We start from the raw sequence: 19,262 nt of genomic DNA, 5'->3' as shown, positions 1-19,262 counted from the left end.
GAGAGAACAAATTTTAAACAATTGTCAGAACCAGTTGTTGCATCAGCATCTTGTTGACTCAGATCTGACCTCTCCCCAAGAATTGGGAAAGAAGGCAGACAGATGGGTTAGAACAAGAGTTAAACAGAACCAGGGCCAGAATCAAGGTGGTCAGAAGAAAGCAGACCAGAAGGGTAAAGATTCAAAAGGGGAACAAAATGACCAGAAGTCTTCGACAGGTCCCCAACAACCCAAAGAGGGTGGGGGTCAGGCTCCCCAAAAGAAGAAAGAAGGCCAATCTAAAAGGTGGTGCCAATACTGTAAAAGTAAAACTCACTGGTTTAGTGAGTGCACCAAGAAAGGAGGAGGGCAGACTCCTGCCACTGCAGCCCCTAAGGCACCTGTGCCCCCTAGTACAGCCAGCAGTGGTAGTGCACCTCCCAAGGGTTTAGTAGGGTTAACCCTGGGTTCTGAGGGGAGTGACAACTTAGTTGGCACCCTCACTCAGGCTGTCCTTGTCAGTACAGGGGATATGGATATGTCCCCTGACATAAGTCCCAATACTTTGGGCAAATACAGACAGACACCTTTTATTAATGGAAAAATGGCTCAGGCCTATAGGGACACTTGTGCCAGTGTCACAATGGTGACACCTAGCTTTGTGGACCCTGGACAGATCATGCCAGGTACAGAATTCCTGGTGACCAATGCAAGCAATGTCACTACCAATCATAGTATGGCAATTGTAGCTTTCTCCTGGGGAGGGGTAACTGGCCAAAAGAAGGTTGTAGTTAGTTCAGACCTCCCAGTGGATTGTTTGTTGGGCAATGATTTGGAGTCATCACAATGGTCAGAAGTGGAGCAGAGGACTCATCTGGAAATGTTAGGTTTGCCAGCACATGTGTTTGCTGTGACTAGGTCACAGGCCAGAAAATGCCCCACTGAACAGGTGCTGGATCCTGGAACAATGGACCAGACACCTTCCAAGAAAAAGAGCAGTAGGGTTAAGGCTGTGCCTTCCCCCTTGCCCCAGGTTGTGGATCAAGTCTCAGAGGAGGCTGACCTGCAGGAATTGAGGGAAACTGAGCCTAGAGAGTTTGAACTTGATCAAGTTGAATTCTTGGGTTCAGGGGGACCCTCAAGGGAAGACCTGGGGAAGGACCAGTTAGACTGCCCTTCTCTTGAACCCCTCAGACAGCAGGCTGCTGCTGAGGCTGCTGGGAACGCCACAGGTACCCATAAGGTATACTGGGAAGATGGACTCCTGTACACTGAGTCAAGAGACCCCAAGCCTGGCATGACCAGGAGGCTGGTTGTACCCTTGTCTCAGAGAGGTTTCCTACTTACCTTGGCCCATGAGATTCCCTTAGCAGGTCACTTAGGCCAGACAAAGACTTGGGACAGACTTGTCTCACACTTTCACTGGCCTCACATGAATGAGGATACCAAGGAGTTTTGTCGCTCCTGTGTCACTTGCCAAGCCAGTGGTAAGTCAGGTGGCACAACAAAGGCCCCCCTTATACCAATGCCTGTGGTGGGGGTGCCCTTTGAAAGAGTGGGGATTGACATTGTTGGTCCAATGGAACCCCAGACAGCATCAGGGCACAAGTTTATACTGGTGGTAGTGGATCATGCCACCAGGTATCCTGAAGCTATTCCACTTAGGACCACCACAGCACCTGTGGTGGCAAGGGCCCTAGTTGGAGTGTTCTCCAGAGTGGGCTTCCCTAAGGAGGTTGTCTCTGACAGAGGTGCAAACTTCATGTCAAGCTACTTAACTGCTATGTGGAAGGAGTGCGGTGTCAATTACAAATTCACTACACCCTATCACCCACAATGCAATGGGCTTGTTGAAAGGTTCAACAGGACCCTAAAAGGGATGATTCATGGACTACCTGAAACACTCAGGCGTAGATGGGATGTCCTGATGCCCTGCCTTCTGTTTGCTTACAGAGAGGTCCCACAAAAGGGGGTTGGCTACAGCCCTTTTGAACTTTTGTATGGGCACCCTGTGAGAGGCCCCTTGTGTTTGGTGAAGGAAGGATGGGAGAGACCTCTCAAAAAGCCTGCAACCAACATAATGGACTATGTACTTGGTCTCCGCTCCAGGATGGCTGAGTATATGGAGAAGGCATCAGAAAACCTTAAGGCCAGTCAAGAACTTCAAAAAGCTTGGCATGACCAAAAGGCTGTCCTGACTGTTTATCAGCCTGGACAGAAGGTGTGGGTGTTGGAGCCAGTGGCCCCAGCAGCACTCAAAGACAAATGGTCTGGGCCCCACACAATTCTTGAGCAAAAGGGAGAGGTCACCTACCTGGTGGACCTTGGAACTCCCAGGAGTCCCCACAGGGTACTCCATGTCAACAGGCTCAAAGCATATGTCGACAGGAAGGACATGAGCTTGCTCATGGCTATAGATGAGGGACAGGAGGAAGAGAGTGACCCTCTCCCAGACCTGCTCACTCAGAATCCTGATGATGGGTCAGTAGATGGTGTTGTCTTTTGTGGCAGCCTCTCTGAACATCAGCAGAAAGACTGTAAACAGGTTCTTCAGTCTTTCAGACATATGTTCTCTCTGACACCCAGTCAGACCAATTGGTGCACCCATGAGGTTGACACTGGTGACAGCCTGCCAGTCAAGAGTAAAATCTACAGGCAGCCTGATCATGTTAGAGACTGCATAAAAACTGAAGTGCAGAAAATGTTGGAATTGGGAGTCATTGAACCCTCAGATAGCCCTTGGGCTAGTCCAGTAGTTCTAGTGCCAAAGCCTCACACCCAAGATGGTAAGAGAGAGATGAGGTTTTGCGTAGACTACAGGGGTCTCAATGCAGTCACTAAGACTGATGCCCATCCAATACCAAGGGCAGATGAACTTATAGATAGATTGGCTTCTGCCAACTACTTAAGTACATTTGACTTAACAGCTGGGTACTGGCAAATCAGGTTAGCTGAGGATGCCAAGCCCAAAACAGCATTTTCAACCCCTGGTGGGCATTATCAATTTGTGGTAATGCCCTTTGGTCTGAAAAATGCACCTGCCACCTTCCAAAGGTTGGTGAATCAAGTCCTTACTGGGCTGGATGACTTCTGTGCAGCATATCTAGATGATATTGCTGTCTTTAGCTCCACCTGGGAGGATCACCTGGTCCACCTGAGGAAAGTGTTAGAGGCTCTGCAAGCAGCAGGCCTCACTATCAAGGCCACCAAGTGCCAGATAGGGCAGACACAGGTTGTATACCTGGGCCACCTTGTAGGTGGAGGCCAGGTTCAGCCACTGGAGAGCAAAATACAGTCAATCAGGGACTGGGCTCCTCCAACCACCCAGACTCAGGTTCGAGCTTTCTTGGGCCTGACTGGATACTACAGAAAGTTTGTCAGGAACTATGGTTCCATTGTGACACCATTAAATGAACTGACAAGTAAGAAAATGCCAAAAAAGGTTCAGTGGACAGCAGGCTGTCAAAAAGCATTCGATGACCTAAAGCAGGCCATGTGCACAGCACCTATCCTTAAGAGTCCAGACTACTCCAAACCATTCATTGTCCAAACAGATGCTTCTGAGTTGGGTGTGGGAGCTGTTCTTTCTCAACTGAATTTTGATGGTCAGGATCAGCCCATTGCTTTTATAAGCAGAAGGCTGACCCCCAGAGAGAAGAATTGGTCAGCTATTGAGAGGGAGGCCTTTGCTGTGGTTTGGGCCCTGAAGAAGCTGAGGCCATACTTGTTTGGCACTCACTTCAAGATTCAGACCGACCATAAGCCCCTCTTGTGGCTAAATCAGATGAAGGGTGAAAACCCCAAACTGCTTAGGTGGTCCATTTCCCTACAGGGGATGGACTTTACAGTGGAACATAGACCTGGTACTGATCATGGCAATGCCGATGGGCTCTCCAGATATTTCCACTTAGAACAAGAAGACTCACCTGGTCAAGGTTAGCTTATTGTCCCAAAGTTTGGGGGGGGGTCATGTAGGAGAGTAGGGTCTGCAATCCTATGATCACCCAGATTTTTTGCTTTTGTTTCACTGGTTTACGACTTTCTCTGGCTGTGGGCCTGCCAATCAGACCCACAGCCTGGCTGTTCTCTTTCTAAATTACCTCATGTACCCTAGGTGCGTCTACCAATTGGTACTGGGCCACCTTATCAGACCCTGTAACTCAGGGCATAGGTGTACCCAGGGCTGCCAGGGGCTGCAGCATGTATTATGCCACCCCTGGCTGGCCTCCTAAATTTGACACAACTGGCTGCATGACAGCTGGGGCAAAGTCGTGTAATCACCCTTTGCTGTAGGTGTAGTATACCTATACCTAACCCTAAAATGGACACACAGATTCCTATCAGTCACTCCTATGGCAGGCCTTGACAATCCTGAAGGCAGAGTGCTTGGAATCGTGTGAGATGGTGCTCTGGCATGAGCTGAGCCTGTCTGCAGCTTGCGGAATCAAGTCCTAATAGCTGTTCCATGATATCGCATACCATATACTCTTAAGTGCATTATGATCCTCGCGGTTAAATGCTATCTTTGGTATTGCTTTATCAAAGCATGTCGAGTAAGGTGTCATACGAATTGGAATACTAACCCCTCGCCAATTCTGGCGACGGGGTTAGCATTCCACCCTTCTAGAGGGACACGACATGTATGTAACTGTGAACCCCGGTTAAAGTTAACTGAAGCCTCAGCTCCACAAAATGGATGCTGCCACCACAGACACAAGTCTGACCCCCTGCAGCTGGGAGTCCTTCCAGCGAGGGGAGCCTGGACAAAGGGTTTCCTGTCAGGGGCGGTGCTAGCACCGTCCCAGACATGGTTTTGTGTATCCTGGGTAGGCAGGGCTTTACAGGAAGGTGACTGCTGAGTGGCACCCCGGTGCTCACTACGCATAGGCCGGTCTGAACCAGTTCCAGGGGCACACCAGCCCCTGGCCTGGGGAAGTCCGGCATGGCTGAGGGGTGTAACCACCCCCCACCTAGTCCCACCCATAGGCAGGACCTAGTCACCGGGTCAGCCCCCTTTTTTAGTATAAAGATAGGAGCGGGCCCCCTGTTCAAATTAGATCATCTTTGGAATCAAGATACCACTTTCTTCGAAAGGACTTCACGATTTCTTCTTCAAGATTCTCCCTTGTGGCTAAGGAGTAGTCACCCTGCATCAAGCGGGCACCATCCTAAAGAACACTGCGGTCTGCTGCAAGTCCTTCATCACGAATCCGACGACCCAGCTCGACGAGACCCGGCTTCCCTGGCACCTCTGACCTCTACTCACCTCTACAGCCAAGCTGAGAACCGTGAGTGCGACGAGACCTCAAGGGACCGACGATCGCCAAGACTGCACGACATCTTTACTGCAAGCCCACCGTGTCCTCCACTGGTGAGTGCTTTGGGGTCCGAGAAGCCCCGACCCTGCGCAGCTCCAGCACCCAAGATCAGCCTCCCTGCATCTCCACGATCGGCGTGGGGCCCTTCTGCTGTTTGCTGTGCACCGCGTTGTTTGGCTACTAGCCGGCTGGCTTGTGGCCTTCTGAACGACGCCCAACGACTTCACGACTGCTGGTCTGGTTGCTCCAGGCTGGCCCTTGCTTCCTTTTTCAAGAGAGGCACCCCGGACCCTCCTGGTCCACTCCAGACGCCATTTTAGGTCCACCGCGTGGGCTTGAATTTGCCAAGGCTTTGTTGCCCAATCCTGGGTCCAGCGACGCCGACAGCTTCCATCTTCGTGGGACAGCTCGATCCTCCATCCTGGTCGCCGACAACGCCTCCTGGTCCGTGAGATCTTCGAGTCAAGCGTCACCCACTCACCTTGTCGAGGTGGCTACCATCCGGTGCCCTCCTGGTGCCCACTGACTACTGGCTAGTAGTCTCGAACTTGGTCCCCTCTGCTTTCAGGTGTCATCTATCTTCGAGATCCAGGCTTGGATCCAACTGAACTTTCTTCACTGGTCACCGGCCAGCATCTTTTCTTCCGGCTCCTGGTCCGTCTACGAGGATTCCCGACGTCTTTTCAGACCTATGCAGCTGCAGCCCCTGGGCTAGGTAACTTCGGCATTTCGGTGCCCCAGCATAGCCTCACTATCCAAGGGTCAGAATCTACTTTCGTTTTCTCCCTACCAGGTCGGGTTCGCCCGAGAACACTAACTTTCTAATTCCTAGCTACCATAGACTTTTGTCCCGCATCTCGCGTGAGAGTGCACACACTGCACCCGAGTCCCCTAGGCCTCCTAGAAGTAATCTAACGATTCCCTAGTCAAGTCCTAGCGATTCCAAAAGCTATTAGTACTGTACTTACCTGCTAGGAATTTCGCATTCCACTTTCAGAGTATATGGTTTTCCGTGCCCCTCGGGCATTTGTATATACTGTGCTAACTTAAGTATTTTTGTAAGAGTTTTGGTTTGTGCTTAGTACCCTGTCCTCATAAAGAGTACAGGGCTGTTGTGATCTTTAAATAAATAACTGTTTATTTTCATAACACTTGTGTGGTGTCCTTTCACTTGGTATTCAAGGGGTATATGTGTGGTAAACAGCTGGCTTAACACGCCCTCTCGAGTCTTTAGCCTTAGACTGCTCGTATCCACGCTACTAGGATAGCTGGTCTATAAGGTTGACTTACAACCAATCATCAATAAGGGTTGCTGGACTGATACATAGTGTTCACTAGAATAGTGAGCACTGCATATCAGGCCACCTTCTCACAGCGACAAACCTTGGCAAAGTCAAGCCCACGCGGTGGACTCAAGATGGCGTCTGGAGTGGACCAGGAGGGTCCGGGGTGCTCCTCTGTTGGAGGGGAGCAAGGGCCAGTCTGGAGCAACCAGACCAGCGATGCAATCGTCGTGGTTCGTCGTCAGGAGGGCTACAAGCCAGCAGGCAAGTGGCCGGACAGCGCGGTGAGCAGCAAAGAGCAGAAGGGCCCCACGCAGATCTCGTGGATGCTGGGGGGCTGGACTTCGGTGCTGGAGCTGCTCAGGGTTAGGGCTTCTCAAACCCCAAAGCACTCACTCGAGGATCCCTCGGCGGTCGTGCTGGATAAGCGTCGTGCAGTTTTGAAGATGGCCGGTCCCTTCAGGTCTCGTCACACCCACGAATCTCAGCTGGGCTGATGATGTAGGTAGAGGTCAGAGGTGCCAGGGAATCCGGGTCTCGTCGAGCTGGGCAGTCTTGATCCGGAGGATGGACTTGCAGCAAACCGCATGCGCTTAGATGGTGCCCGCTGGTGCAGGGTGGCTACTCCTTAGCCACAAGGGAGAGGCTTCAGAAATGTTCAAGAGTTCTTTCGTGGAAAGTAGTCAAGATTCAGAATTATCCAATTTGGGAAGGGGGCCCGCTCCTACCTTTATACTAAAGAAAGGGGCTGGCACGCGACTAGGTCCTGCCCATGGGTGGGACCAGAAAGGGGGGTGGTTACACCCCTCTCCCCTGTCCGGACTTTCCCCAGCTCAGGGGCTGGTGTGCCCCTGGAACTGGTTCAAGCCGGCATATGCACAGTGAGCACCGGGGTGCCACTTGCAGTCACCTTCCTCTCAGCCCTGCCTACCTGGGATACACAAAACAATGTCTGGGATGGTGCTAGCACCGCCCCTGACAGGAAACTCTTTGTCCATGCTCTCCTCGCTGGAAGGACTCCCAGCAGCAGGAGGTCAGACTTGTGTCTGTGGTGGCAGCATCCATTTTGTGATGTTGAGGCTCGAGTTAGCTTTAACCGGGGTTCTCAGTTACATACATGTTGTGTCCCTCTAGAAGGGTGGAATGCTAACCCCGTCGCCAGAATTGGCAAGGGGTTAGTATTCCAATGCGTATAACACCTTACTCGACATGTTTTGATAAGCGATACCAAAGTTGGCAAATAACCGCGAGGATTATAATGCACTTAAGAGTATATGGTACGCGTTATCATGGAACAGCTATTAGGACTTGGTTCCGCAAGCTGCAAACGGGCTCAGCTCATGCCAGAGCACCATCTCACATAATTCCACGCACTCTGCCTTCAGGTTTGATAAGGCCTGCCATAGGAGTGACTGATAGGAATACATGTGTCCATTTTAGGGTTAGATATAGGTATACTATATCTAAAGCAAAGGGTGATTACACCACCTTGCCCCAGCTGTCATGCAGCCAGTTGTGTCAGATTTAGATGGCCAGCCAGGGGGGGCATAATACATGCTGCAGCCCCTGGTAGGCCCTGGGAACACCTATGCCCTGGGTACCTAAGGTACACTGTACAGGGACTGATAAGGTGACTCAGTATCCAATTAGATATGTACCTAAGGTACATGGAATCCATTTTACAGAGAGAGCAGTAGGCCTGGGGCCCTGAATAGCAGGGTCCCAGGTCAACTAAGTCGAAACACCAGCAAAAACACCAGGCAAAAAGTTGGGGGCAACCATAGTCAGATATCCACCTTCCTACAACGTGGGCGCTAAGAAGGGACGGGCGGTGCACAAGCGGACCATCCCTTGGTTAGTCGTTTTGTGCATTAAGATCTGTTATTCCTTGACTAAAACGGAACCTCCTGTGGGGCTGTGCGCCCATTCCACTCGGGCCACGGCGGCTTCTACTGCCTTGGGACGAGGAGCCCCTTTGCAGTACATTTGTCAGGCAGCTACGTGGGCCTCGCTGCACACGTTTGCCAAGCATTACTGCCTGGACAGCCAAGTCCGGGGAGACGGTTTCTTTGGCCGTTCAGTTCTCCAGGACTTTCTGGTGTGATTTTGGTTTGCAGACCCACCACCAGGGTTGGTATTGCTGGGGTATCTATTTAAAGGTAAGGAATCTAACACTAACGTGTTTCTATCAGATGCACAAGTTACTTACCTTCGGTAACGATATATCTGTAAGAAACATTAGTTAGTGTTAGATTCCTTACAGCCCCACTCATCCTCCCCGTTCTAGGGTTAAGGACTTTCCCTGTCAGGGCCCCAGTTTCATGGCACCAGTGTCGGTTTCTTTCATGGCTCTGCGTTCGTGGAGCGGAAAGGTATGTACAAAACTGACGTCCGCGCGAGGACGGCGTCTAAGTACTCCAGCGATGTCATTCCGGCGATCACGACGCCGACGATGGACGCGGAGCCGTAGGATGACGCCTACCGACGCACAAGGGTACTGCTGATGAAAACTTTCCGGATTCATTCTGACGCCTGGGGATATTCTAAGGTAAGGAATCAAACGCTAACTAATGTTTCTTACAGATATATCGTTACCGAAGGTAAGTAACTTGTGCATTAGAAGAACAAGTTGCTTACCTTCAGTAACGCTCTTTCTGGGCGAGATTCGAGCCACAGATTCCACACTCCCCCCTATAATTATTCCTCTTTTCTTCTGTGGGCCTCTCCATTGATACTCAACCAAGTCTAGGAATCTGCACACCGGTCACACTAATTTTCTCTTGGGACTCTGCATCTCAATCTCAAAAACAGCTGATGTCAGAATCTGGGAGTGGCGCCTATATGAGCGCTGCATGTCCATTACCGGAGTACAACATCAACCTTGCAGAGCTGCACTGGCCACCTACCGGTGCACAGAAGTACTGCTGAAAACTTTCCAGCTCCTGTCTGACGCCTGTGGAATATTTAAAACGTGAGGAATCTACTGCTAGGTAGTCTCTACGAGAAAGATCATCACCACAAGTAACTTGTTCATCTAATCTATGTATATCCAGTGGATTACTCACTCTTCTGCATCACGTTTCAATGTTTAACCAAGCAGTTATTTGACAAGATAGCTTAAAGTTTTAATAGGTGTGCTAAAGATAATTCTACTCTTTGAAACTTCAAAATTCTAATTTGTACTTTTTCTTTTCACAGGTAGATGATTTTGAGGAAGAGCCACTTTTTCGAACTGGGTGCAAAGAATATTTTTGGTTACTGTGTAAACTGATAGATAACATACATGTAAAGGATGCTAGTCAGGTTTGTTACTTTTTTATTTATCATGCCATCAATGTTCATTGGTGCTACTTGTTTACAAATATGCCTAATCTATTCAGACTGCTCTTGAGTTTGTTTTGTGATTTAGTGGACAGGATACAGTAGCTCAGCAACATGAAAAACAGGAGACATGGAACATATCGCTGGTTCCTCCAATACCTTTCCTCCTATTCTTCTCCTGTTGATCTTTGCATTTTTTATAGGACTATGGATGTTTTTGACTTTAGTTCATGTCATGTATGTTGGTAAATTACTCAAATTAGTTATTTGTATGTTATTAACTAGAAATAAGTATAGCACTCATGCACAATTTCATGCCCAAAGAGGCCCCTAATTCGTTGACATTTTCCTAAGCGACGTTTACCTCCTGTGAACCAGAACTGATTTTTATGCTGAGAAAGGTAAACCCTGAGGAATTGAAACAATTGAGTTAACCAAGTGTGTGGAGGTTTCAACTGGCCTAGATGTTTGGTGTGATCTGTTGCTTTTCCGATAGAGACTTCTAGTTGCAGGTTCCTTACCTTTGAATTTCCCAGGTGTCAGGCTGGATCCAGAAACTTTTGCATGAGCAGTACCCTTTGAGCTCTGTCGCTGGCTCCATTTGGCATTGGTTATGGCGTGGCGCTCACCTATATAGGTGCAGCGCCAACGTCAGTTCTTTTCTTTCGGTGCCGGTTAAGCACTGATCCAGAGAAAAGATAGACCTCGGTCTCCTTTTGATAAGCTTTTTCGCCTTTTTGTCAACCGCAAATGTTTTTGTGTGTCATGGGATGTTTTCTGGAAAGACATGGTTTAAACAGTGTGGGGCCTGCCATTGTGCCATGTCAGTAACCAATCCCCACTTTGGTCTGTCTCTGGTGTCTCGAGCGAGACTATGACTCAAAGTCGTGCTAGGACTGTCAGGCCATGGCTCTGAAGGCCATTGCAGGAGTGAGCGCTGAAGCTCCTTGCAGCCTGGCAGTCGATACCGACCAGCGAGACTGTAGAGATCCTGGTCTCGATTGAAGAAGAGGTTGCGGACTGCTCCCGAAGCCCCAAGTCCTCTTCCTTCCACTCGAGTTCTTCAAGACGCTTGGGTAAGAGGCGCAAGAAAAAAGTCATCTAAGTGGACTTTATCTTCGCCTCAGCTGTCGACCGTAGATGAACAATATAAGGAGCACTGCAGGAGATTGGCTTAGTATATGTTGTACGCTCGTTTAAGTGAAGCACCTTGCACTAATCCCAAAAACTTTTATAGAGATTTTAGTTGTCTTAGACAACCAAGGAAAGCTATCTATGTGGTAGCTGTGGGGAGCAGCCTTCAGGCTTAGTCCAGAAGGAATGTAAAGCAGCTTGTTTTACCAGATCTAATCACTTAGTGTAGATTAAATAAAAAAGAACCACACAGTGTATTTATAAAAATATCTATTTATTATACAACACTCACTAACTCATTGGTATATCTCCTACCCATAGGTATCAACACTAATACACACAATACTTACATTGTATAAAGGTAAGTGTGAGAAGTTGGCCTGATATATGATGTTCACTAGTTCTAGTGACCACCTTGTATCAGTCTAAACAACCCTTATGGTGATTAGTTGTAAGTCAACCTTATAGACCAGCTATCCTAGTGGTAGCGAGGACAAAGCAGTCTTAGGCTAAACTCTTTTGGCATGTGAAGCCAGCTGTATTACCATATGTAACCCCCTTGAACACCAAGTGAAAGGACACCACACAGGATATATATTCAAAATATATATGTATGTATTACTACAAATAGTCCCCTGAACTCTTTATGAGCACAGGAGCAAACACGTTAAAACAATTCAATTGATAATATACAAAAGTAGCACAAATATGGATAGGCCCGGGTGGCCCCTAAAACCATATACTAAAGAAGTGGTATAAGTACCACGAGTCGGAAGGAAGTAAGGCCTAGGGCCTTGGGAATCGCTGGGGCTACGCTGGACTAACACAGGTTAGGAACTAGGAGGCCCACGGGATCTGGTTTGCAGTGCGCAAAGTTAGAAGCAGTTCACATTGGAATCAATGGATGCGTAAAAGTTAAAAAGGTGAAGGTAGGAAGTCTTCTGGTCAGTCTAGGACTTAACCCTTTGGAATCTGGACACTAGTAGTGTTAAGCTACTCGGGGGCACCGGAGTGCCAGCGTTACCTCACCCACAGGAAGCGGGTGCAGTGGTGCCAAAGTGTGTCGGGATTCTGCAGGAGTCCGGATGGAGCCTTGGAGTGTTGATGCTGCAGGCGACCTGATGTGAAGAGTTCCGGTTTATCCAAGGGTGGATCTGAAGAGGTGAAGACCTGAAAGCAGAGGGGACAATGTTCACAGTCACTAGCCAGTGACCGGCGTGGCACCAGGAAGGAACCAGGCGTTGTCGGGTGCCAACAGTGATCTTGTGAAGCTTGTCTCTTCAGCAGCGTCGACTAGGCGACTATAGGAGTCACTCACGAGCAGTCACACGTAGGCTCTAGTTGATGGCGGTGTCGGCTTCTTGATCGGAGCAAACAGGCTTTGGCTAATGCAAGCCACGCAGGAAACAGAGAAGGCTTCTCACTCTAACCAGCAAGGTCAGAGGGGTTGCTGCTTTGGGTGCAGCAAGGGCCAGTCTGGAGCAACCAGACCAGCGGTGGAACGTTTTCGTTTGGTCGCCAAAATGGCCACTAGCCAACGGACTTGTAACCGGATAGGCGTGTCGAGTGGAACAAAGCAGAAGGGCCCCACGCAGATCTCATGAGAGCTGGAGGGCTGGTCCTTGGTGTGAGAAGTTGGCCTGATATGTAGTGCTCACTATTCTAGTGATCACTGTGTATCATTCCAAACAACCCTTATTGATGATTAGTTGTAAGTCAACCTTATAGACCAGCTATCCTAGTAGCATGGACAAGAGCAGTCTCTAGGCTAAACTCTAGAGGGCGTGTTAAGCCAGCTGTTATACCATCACATATACCCCTTGAACACCAAGTGAAAGGACACCACACAAGTTGTTATGAAAATAAAAGGATATTTATTTATAACAAGTCTACCCTGAACTCTTTATGAGTCAGGGAGCTAAGCACACAACAAAACTCTTAGGAAAATACTTTAAGTTGCACAATTTACACAAATGCCCGAGGGGCTCGAAAAACCATATACTACAAAAGTGGAATGCGAAATACTAGCAGGTAAGTAACTCGATCCAGAGGCTTTAGGATCGCTAGGACTACACTACTCTCACGCGGGATGCGGGACAAAGTCTATGGATGCTAGATTTCGTAAAGTTAGTGTTATCGGACGAATCCAACTAGTTAGGCTGAAAACGAAAAAGGATCTGGACACTTAGATAGTTAACCTGCGTTGGAGCACCGAAATGCTCGAGTTACCTAGCCCAGGGGCTGCGGCTGCATAGGGTTCAAAAGACGTCGGTAATCCTCGTTACAGTCTATGGAGCCTGAAAGAAGATGTTGCTGGCAAGCGACCAGTGATGAAGTTCGATGTGATCCAAGCCTGGATCGGAGTTGAAGACGACCTGAAAGCAGAGGGGACTCAGTTCTTGATCACTATCCAGTGATCAGATGGGCACCAGGATGGCACCGGATGAAGTCACCTCGACCAGGCGAGTGGGCGACGCTGGGCTCTGCAGTCTCTCGGACCAGGAGGCGTTGTCGGCGACCAGGATGGAGGTGCGAGCTGTCCCACGAAGGTGTCTGCTGTCGGCGATGCTGGACCCAGGATTGGGGCAACAAACCTTGGCAAAGGCAAGCCCACGCGGTGGACTCAAAATGGCGTCTGGAGTGGACCAGCAGGGTCCGGGGTGCTCCTCTGTTGGAGGAGAGCAAGGGCCAGTCTGGAGCAACCAGACCAGCGATGGAAGTGTCGTGGTTTGTCGTGAGGAGGGCTACAAGCCAGCAGGCAAGTGGCCGGACAACGCGGTGAGCAGCAAAGAGCAGAAGGGCCCCACGCAGATCTCGTGGGTGCTGGACTTCGGTGCTGGAGCTGCTCAGGGTTAGGGCTTGTCAAACCCCAAAGCACTCACTCAAGGATCCCTCGGCGGTCGTGCTGGATAAGCGTTGTGCAGTCTTGAAGATGGCCGGTCCCTTTAGGTCTCGTCACACCCACGAATCTCAGCTGGGCTGATGATGTAGTTAGAGGTCAGAGGTGCCAGGGAATCCGGGTCTCGTCGAGCTGGGCAGTCTTGATCCGGAGGATGGACGTGCAGCAAACCGCATGCGCTTAGATGGTGCCCGCTGGTGCAGGGTGGCTACTCCTTAGCCACAAAGGAGAGTCTTCAGAAAGGTTCAAGAGTTCTTTCGTGGAAAGTCACCAAGATTCAGAATTATCTTATTTGGGAAGGGGGCCCGCTCCTACCTTTATACTAAAGAAAGGGGCTGGCACGCGACTAGGTCCTGCCCATGGGTGGGACCAGGAAGGGGGGTGGTTACACCCCTCTCCCCTGTCCGGACTTTCCCCAGCTCAGGGGCTGGTGTGCCCCTGGAACTGGTTCAAGCCGGCATATGCACAGTGAGCACCGAGGTGCCACTTGCAGTCACCTTCCTCTCAGCCCTGCCTACCTGGGATACACAAAACCCTGTCTGGGATGGTGCTAGCACCGCCCCTAACAGGAAATCCTTTGTCCAAGCTCTCCTCGCTGGAAGGACTCCCAGCAGCAGGAGGTCAGACTTGTGTCTGTGGTAGCAGCATCCATTTTGTGATGCTGAGGCTCGAGTTAACTTTAACCGGGGTTCACAGTTACATACATGTCGTGTCCCTCTAGAAGGGTGGAATGCTAACCACGTTGCCAGAATTGGCGAGGGGTTAGTATTCCAATTCGTATGACACCTTACTCGACATGTTTTGATAAAGCGATACCAAAGTTGGCAAATAACCGCGAGGATTACTATGCACTTAAGAGTATATGGTACGCGTTATCATGGAACAGCTATTAGGACTTGGTTCCGCAAGCTGCAAACAGGCTCAGCTCATGCCAGAGCACCATCTCACATAATTCCAAGCACTCTGCCTTCAGGATTGATAAGGCCTGCCATAGAAGTGACTGATAGGAATACATGTGTCCATTTTAGGGTTAGATATAGGAATACTATATCTAAAGCAAAGGGTGATTACACCACCTTGCCCCAGCTGTCGTGCAGCCAGTTGTGTCAGATTTAGATGGCCATCCAGGGGTGGCATAATACATGCTGCAGCCCCTGGTAGACCCCGGGAACACCTATGCCCTGGGTACCTAAGGTACACTGTACAAGGACTGATAAGGTGACTCAGTATCCAATTAGATATGTACCTAAGGTACATGGAATCCATTTTACAGAGAGAGCAGTGGGCCTGGGGCCCTGAATAGCAGGGTCCCAGGTCAACTAAGTCGAAAAACCAGCAAAACACCAGGCAAAAAGTTGGGGGCAACCATAGTCAGATATCCACCTTCCTACACTTGGTGCAAATGTAGCTCGGTGGTGGGGCTTCTCAAGACCCCAAGCACAGCGATGAGGCCAAGTCAAGTGTCTAGACGGTTGAAGAGTCACGCAGTTTAAGGCTTGAGTCTAGTCCCGCTGCGAATTCGAGGACCCACCCACAGGTAAGCCCCTTTACACTCAAAGAAACGGGTTAGGACGTCTCAGGTGTCCCTCCCAGAGGAGGGGCTGGACAAATGAGAGGATACTCCCATGTCTTTTGTCCAGTTTTACTCCAGAGCAAAAGCCAAGGGCTCCCAGAACTGGTTCTAACTTGTGGGCAAGAAGGGCACCAGATGTGCCTTTCAAAGCAGTCTGGTGGTGCTGGCAAGCTCCCCCACCCCAGCTTAGTACACTAAGTTCTGTCTGGTGAGGTGGTCACACATCCCTATGACATGAATTCTATTGTTCTACCTTCCCCTGCTCCACCTCAGCTCATCAGCAGGAGTGCTGAATCATGTCTGGGGTTGACAGCAGCAGCGTTAGTTTGCTGGCAGACCCTGGAAGCTGTTACCAGTATTGAGGGCTTCCCAGAGGAGGCCTGCAGTGCATGGAATCATACCTTCAACACCGGTATCAGTGTTGGGTTATGATTCCAACATGTTTTTTTTTGTTGTTTTTTTTAAATCTCTTTATTTGCATCAGATTGGTACACATAAGCATACAGTCACATGGCGTGTGGATAAAATCAGAGATGTCATTAGCAATGATACAAAATAAACAGTTGCTAGGCGTGACCAACAATATGATGAACGGTGTTACACATTCTAGAAACTCCATTTTCCGTTTTCTAGTCCTGTCAGTGATATGCACATATACAAGTATGATGCAAAGAGATAAACATAATGCAAAACACATCAAAAAGAAAAATGCCAACAAGAGAGAGAGAGCGACAAGCAACACATCAATCATGACAAGGTGGTAATAGCGGTTGCATGGGTGACCACGGGACACCGGTGTAACATGGAAGTGAATGCTAGCAGAATAGTTTCGGCACTCGGGGACCAGCGAGCGAAGAGACAGGGGACCACACGGCCCGTCGCCAGGCATCCTCAACAGTGGTAACTGCAGCACCTCTCCACATTCCTGCCGCAGCGCGGAAGAACAACAAGACAATCCCGACTCAGCAGACAATGCATCCTTGTCGGGTGAATAGCATCTATCCCACCCCCTCTGGTACAATAGAGCTCGCAGCCTGAGACTGCGTGGCCTGTGTTAACTTGCTGATGTACTGTCTGTATGGGCCCCAGATATCGACAGGGCGTGAGGCCTTTGGGAGCTGCGCGGAGTATTCCACATTGTTAATATTACACTGGGCCAGGCTGCGGAGCCATGCTTTTGAGGTGGGAAGTCGTCTAGAACCCCAGAGTATAGCAATTTCCCTTTTTGCGAGCAGAAAACCAATGGCAGCAAGTTTCCTCGTGGTGCGGGGAAATTCGACAACATATCCCAACAGCGCAATCTCAGGTATGGGATGCAGGACGCAGTCTAGAATGTCACCCAATATGCGGTGTACCTGCAGCCAGTAGTCCTGTAGTTTGGGACACGTCCAGGTAAGGTGGGCAAAGTCAGCATGCAGGCCTCTGCATTTGGGACAGCAATGTGGCCTCGACGGGTCAAGCCTGTGAGCCAAGGCCGGTGTGAAGTACAGCCGCCGCAAGAACTTGAAGTGCATTAATTTGTGTCTGCTGTTGACAGAGACGTTCTTGGTGGCCTGGCAGCAAGCGGACCATTGTTCATCAGTGATAGCGCCGCCCAGATCAGCCTCCCATGCTGCTCGAACTCACGCGTCTGAGGCAGGAAGTGCCGTCACACATAGTCTGTATAACCTAGAAACAGCATGCGCACCATTTGGGGACTGTATCGAGAAATTCAGGGCCTCCACCTCGTCAGGAGGAAGCGGGAAAGAGGGGAACTGTGCTCTGAGCATGGACCGCAACCGGGTCAGAAAGAATGAGTCCATGAACGTCCGATCGGTAAATCGGTGGTCTTCCGACACCGAAAAGACGTGCCCTTCCGGGAACAAATCCCCTATTGTATTAAGCTGGTATTTGGATAGAGTGTTACAGACCACCTTTTCAGCAGTGATGGGGAGCCAGTGGGGGTTTGGCAGTGGGAGAGCCGGTGAATATAACACGTCCCTCCGGAGCAATCTACGCAGCTGCATCCAAGCCCAGGTAGTGGTGGAGGCGGTCTGGATATCTTGAGGGTCGCGGGGCAGGCCTCTAGGTAGTAGCATCCTGAGGGCAACAGACCACGCTAAGTCTGCCTCAGGTCTCAGATGAGGTATTTGAGCGTCAGGGTGGAACCAGGGGTGCGCGTAAGCGCACTGAGCGACGAGGTAGTAAAGGTAAAAATCTGGCACACCAAAACCGCCTCGTTCATAGGGCAGAGTCAGGGTTCGCCAGGAAACTCGTGGATTCTTGTCCCCCCACACCAACCGCAGCAGCAACGAGCGCAGCTGGATGAAGAAAACCTTAGTGAGTGGAATCGGCATATTGTTGAACAAGTACAGGAAACGGGGAAGCACTATCATTTTTATGATAGCGATGCGTCCGGCCATTGAAAGAGGAAGACGAAGCCAGTGGGTGAGGTTATCTTCCAGAAAGTCCAATGCCCGGCCGTAGTTCAGGCGGACCATGGAGACTGTATCCAAGTGTATGTGTATACCTAGATATTTCACCGAGTCTATGTTCCATTCGAGTGGGAATGGACAGTCCCAGTGTACTGTGGCGGGCGTGAGAGGGAAAATATCAGACTTGCGCCAGTTAATTCGAAGGCCCGAGTATTCCCCAAACGGGTTATCTCGAGAAGGAGGGGTTCCAGATTGGTCTCAGGGGACCGGACATAGAGAATGGTATCGTCCGCATATAGAGAGATTAGGAGCGGGCCAGTGCGAAACTGGAGGCCCCGATGCAGATGACGCTCTTGAAAGTGACGAACCAATGGGTCCATGGCTAGGATATACAACAGAGGGGAAAGAGGGCATCCCTGTCGGGTGCCCCTCGAGAGTGGAAAGCTATCAGAGATGGTGCCATTAAGGCGCAGCCGCGCCCTAGGGGCGGAGTAGAGAAGTTCTACAGTGGCGACGAACATTGCGGGCCTGCCCATCCGTCGCATGACGGACAGAAAGAAAGGCCACTCTAGAGAGTCAAACGCCTTCTCGGCGTCCAAAAACACCGCCGCCGCCGCTGGGGTGTCCAGGTCTATTCTGTGCAGGACAGAAAAAAGAGTCCTGAGATTAAAGGAGGTGGAGCGGTGGGGGACGAATCCGGACTGGGCAGGAGAAATAATCTGTTCCACTAGAAGCGATAAACGGATTGCGAGGACCTTGGCCAAGATCTTGTAGTCGAGGTTGAGTAGCGATAGGGGCCTGTAAGAGCCGCAGAGGGATGGGTCGAGACCAGGCTTGGGAAGCAGCACAATCACCGCCTCTCGGAGTGTGGGAGGCAAGACACCAGTCTCTAGTGCCTCTGCGTACACCTCCATCAGGCGGGGCACCAGCTCGTCTTTGAATTCCTTATAGAAGTCGGCCGAGAAGCCGTCAAGCCCCGGAGCCGAGGAGCCCCTCAATGCGACAATTGCCTCAATAACATACTCGGGTGTGATAGGATCGGCAAGGAAATCCTGCATACCTTTCTCCAGAAATACCATGGCTATCTCATTGATGTAGGGGCCAGGGTCACGACGGTCCTCGGGCAGGGAGGAGGTGTATAGTGTTTTATAATAAGATAGAAAGGCAGCGCATATGGTAGGGGTGGTCTGGTGGCGAACGCCAGAGTCGTCAACTAAGTCAGTAATATATGAGGCCTGGCGGGGCGGGCGCAGTAGCTGTGCTAGGAGCCTACCAGGTCTGTCACCCTCTCCGTGCTGTCTAGCTGCGTGTTGCGTGTGCAAATAGTTCAATTCCCTGTCT

The 19,262-nt window shown here is 50.2% G+C and overlaps 1 protein-coding gene across 2 annotated transcripts in view; it reads left to right on the top strand.

Moving 5' to 3' along the window:
- USP34 (ubiquitin specific peptidase 34) overlaps positions 1–19,262 on the top strand; it is a 2,709,276-nt gene that overhangs the window by 1,055,285 nt on the left and 1,634,729 nt on the right. For both annotated transcript variants that reach the window (XM_086927486.1, XM_086927485.1), the window contains exon 38: positions 9,779–9,883. In XM_086927486.1, the coding sequence (XP_086783612.1) occupies positions 9,779–9,883 (105 nt within the window). The remainder of the gene's footprint in view (positions 1–9,778; positions 9,884–19,262) is intronic.

The sequence above is a fragment of the Lissotriton vulgaris genome, chromosome 6, assembly GCF_964263255.1.
Source record: "Lissotriton vulgaris chromosome 6, aLisVul1.2, whole genome shotgun sequence".
Taxonomy (NCBI): domain Eukaryota; kingdom Metazoa; phylum Chordata; class Amphibia; order Caudata; family Salamandridae; genus Lissotriton; species Lissotriton vulgaris.
This window is presented reverse-complemented; position numbering and strand designations above follow the sequence as displayed.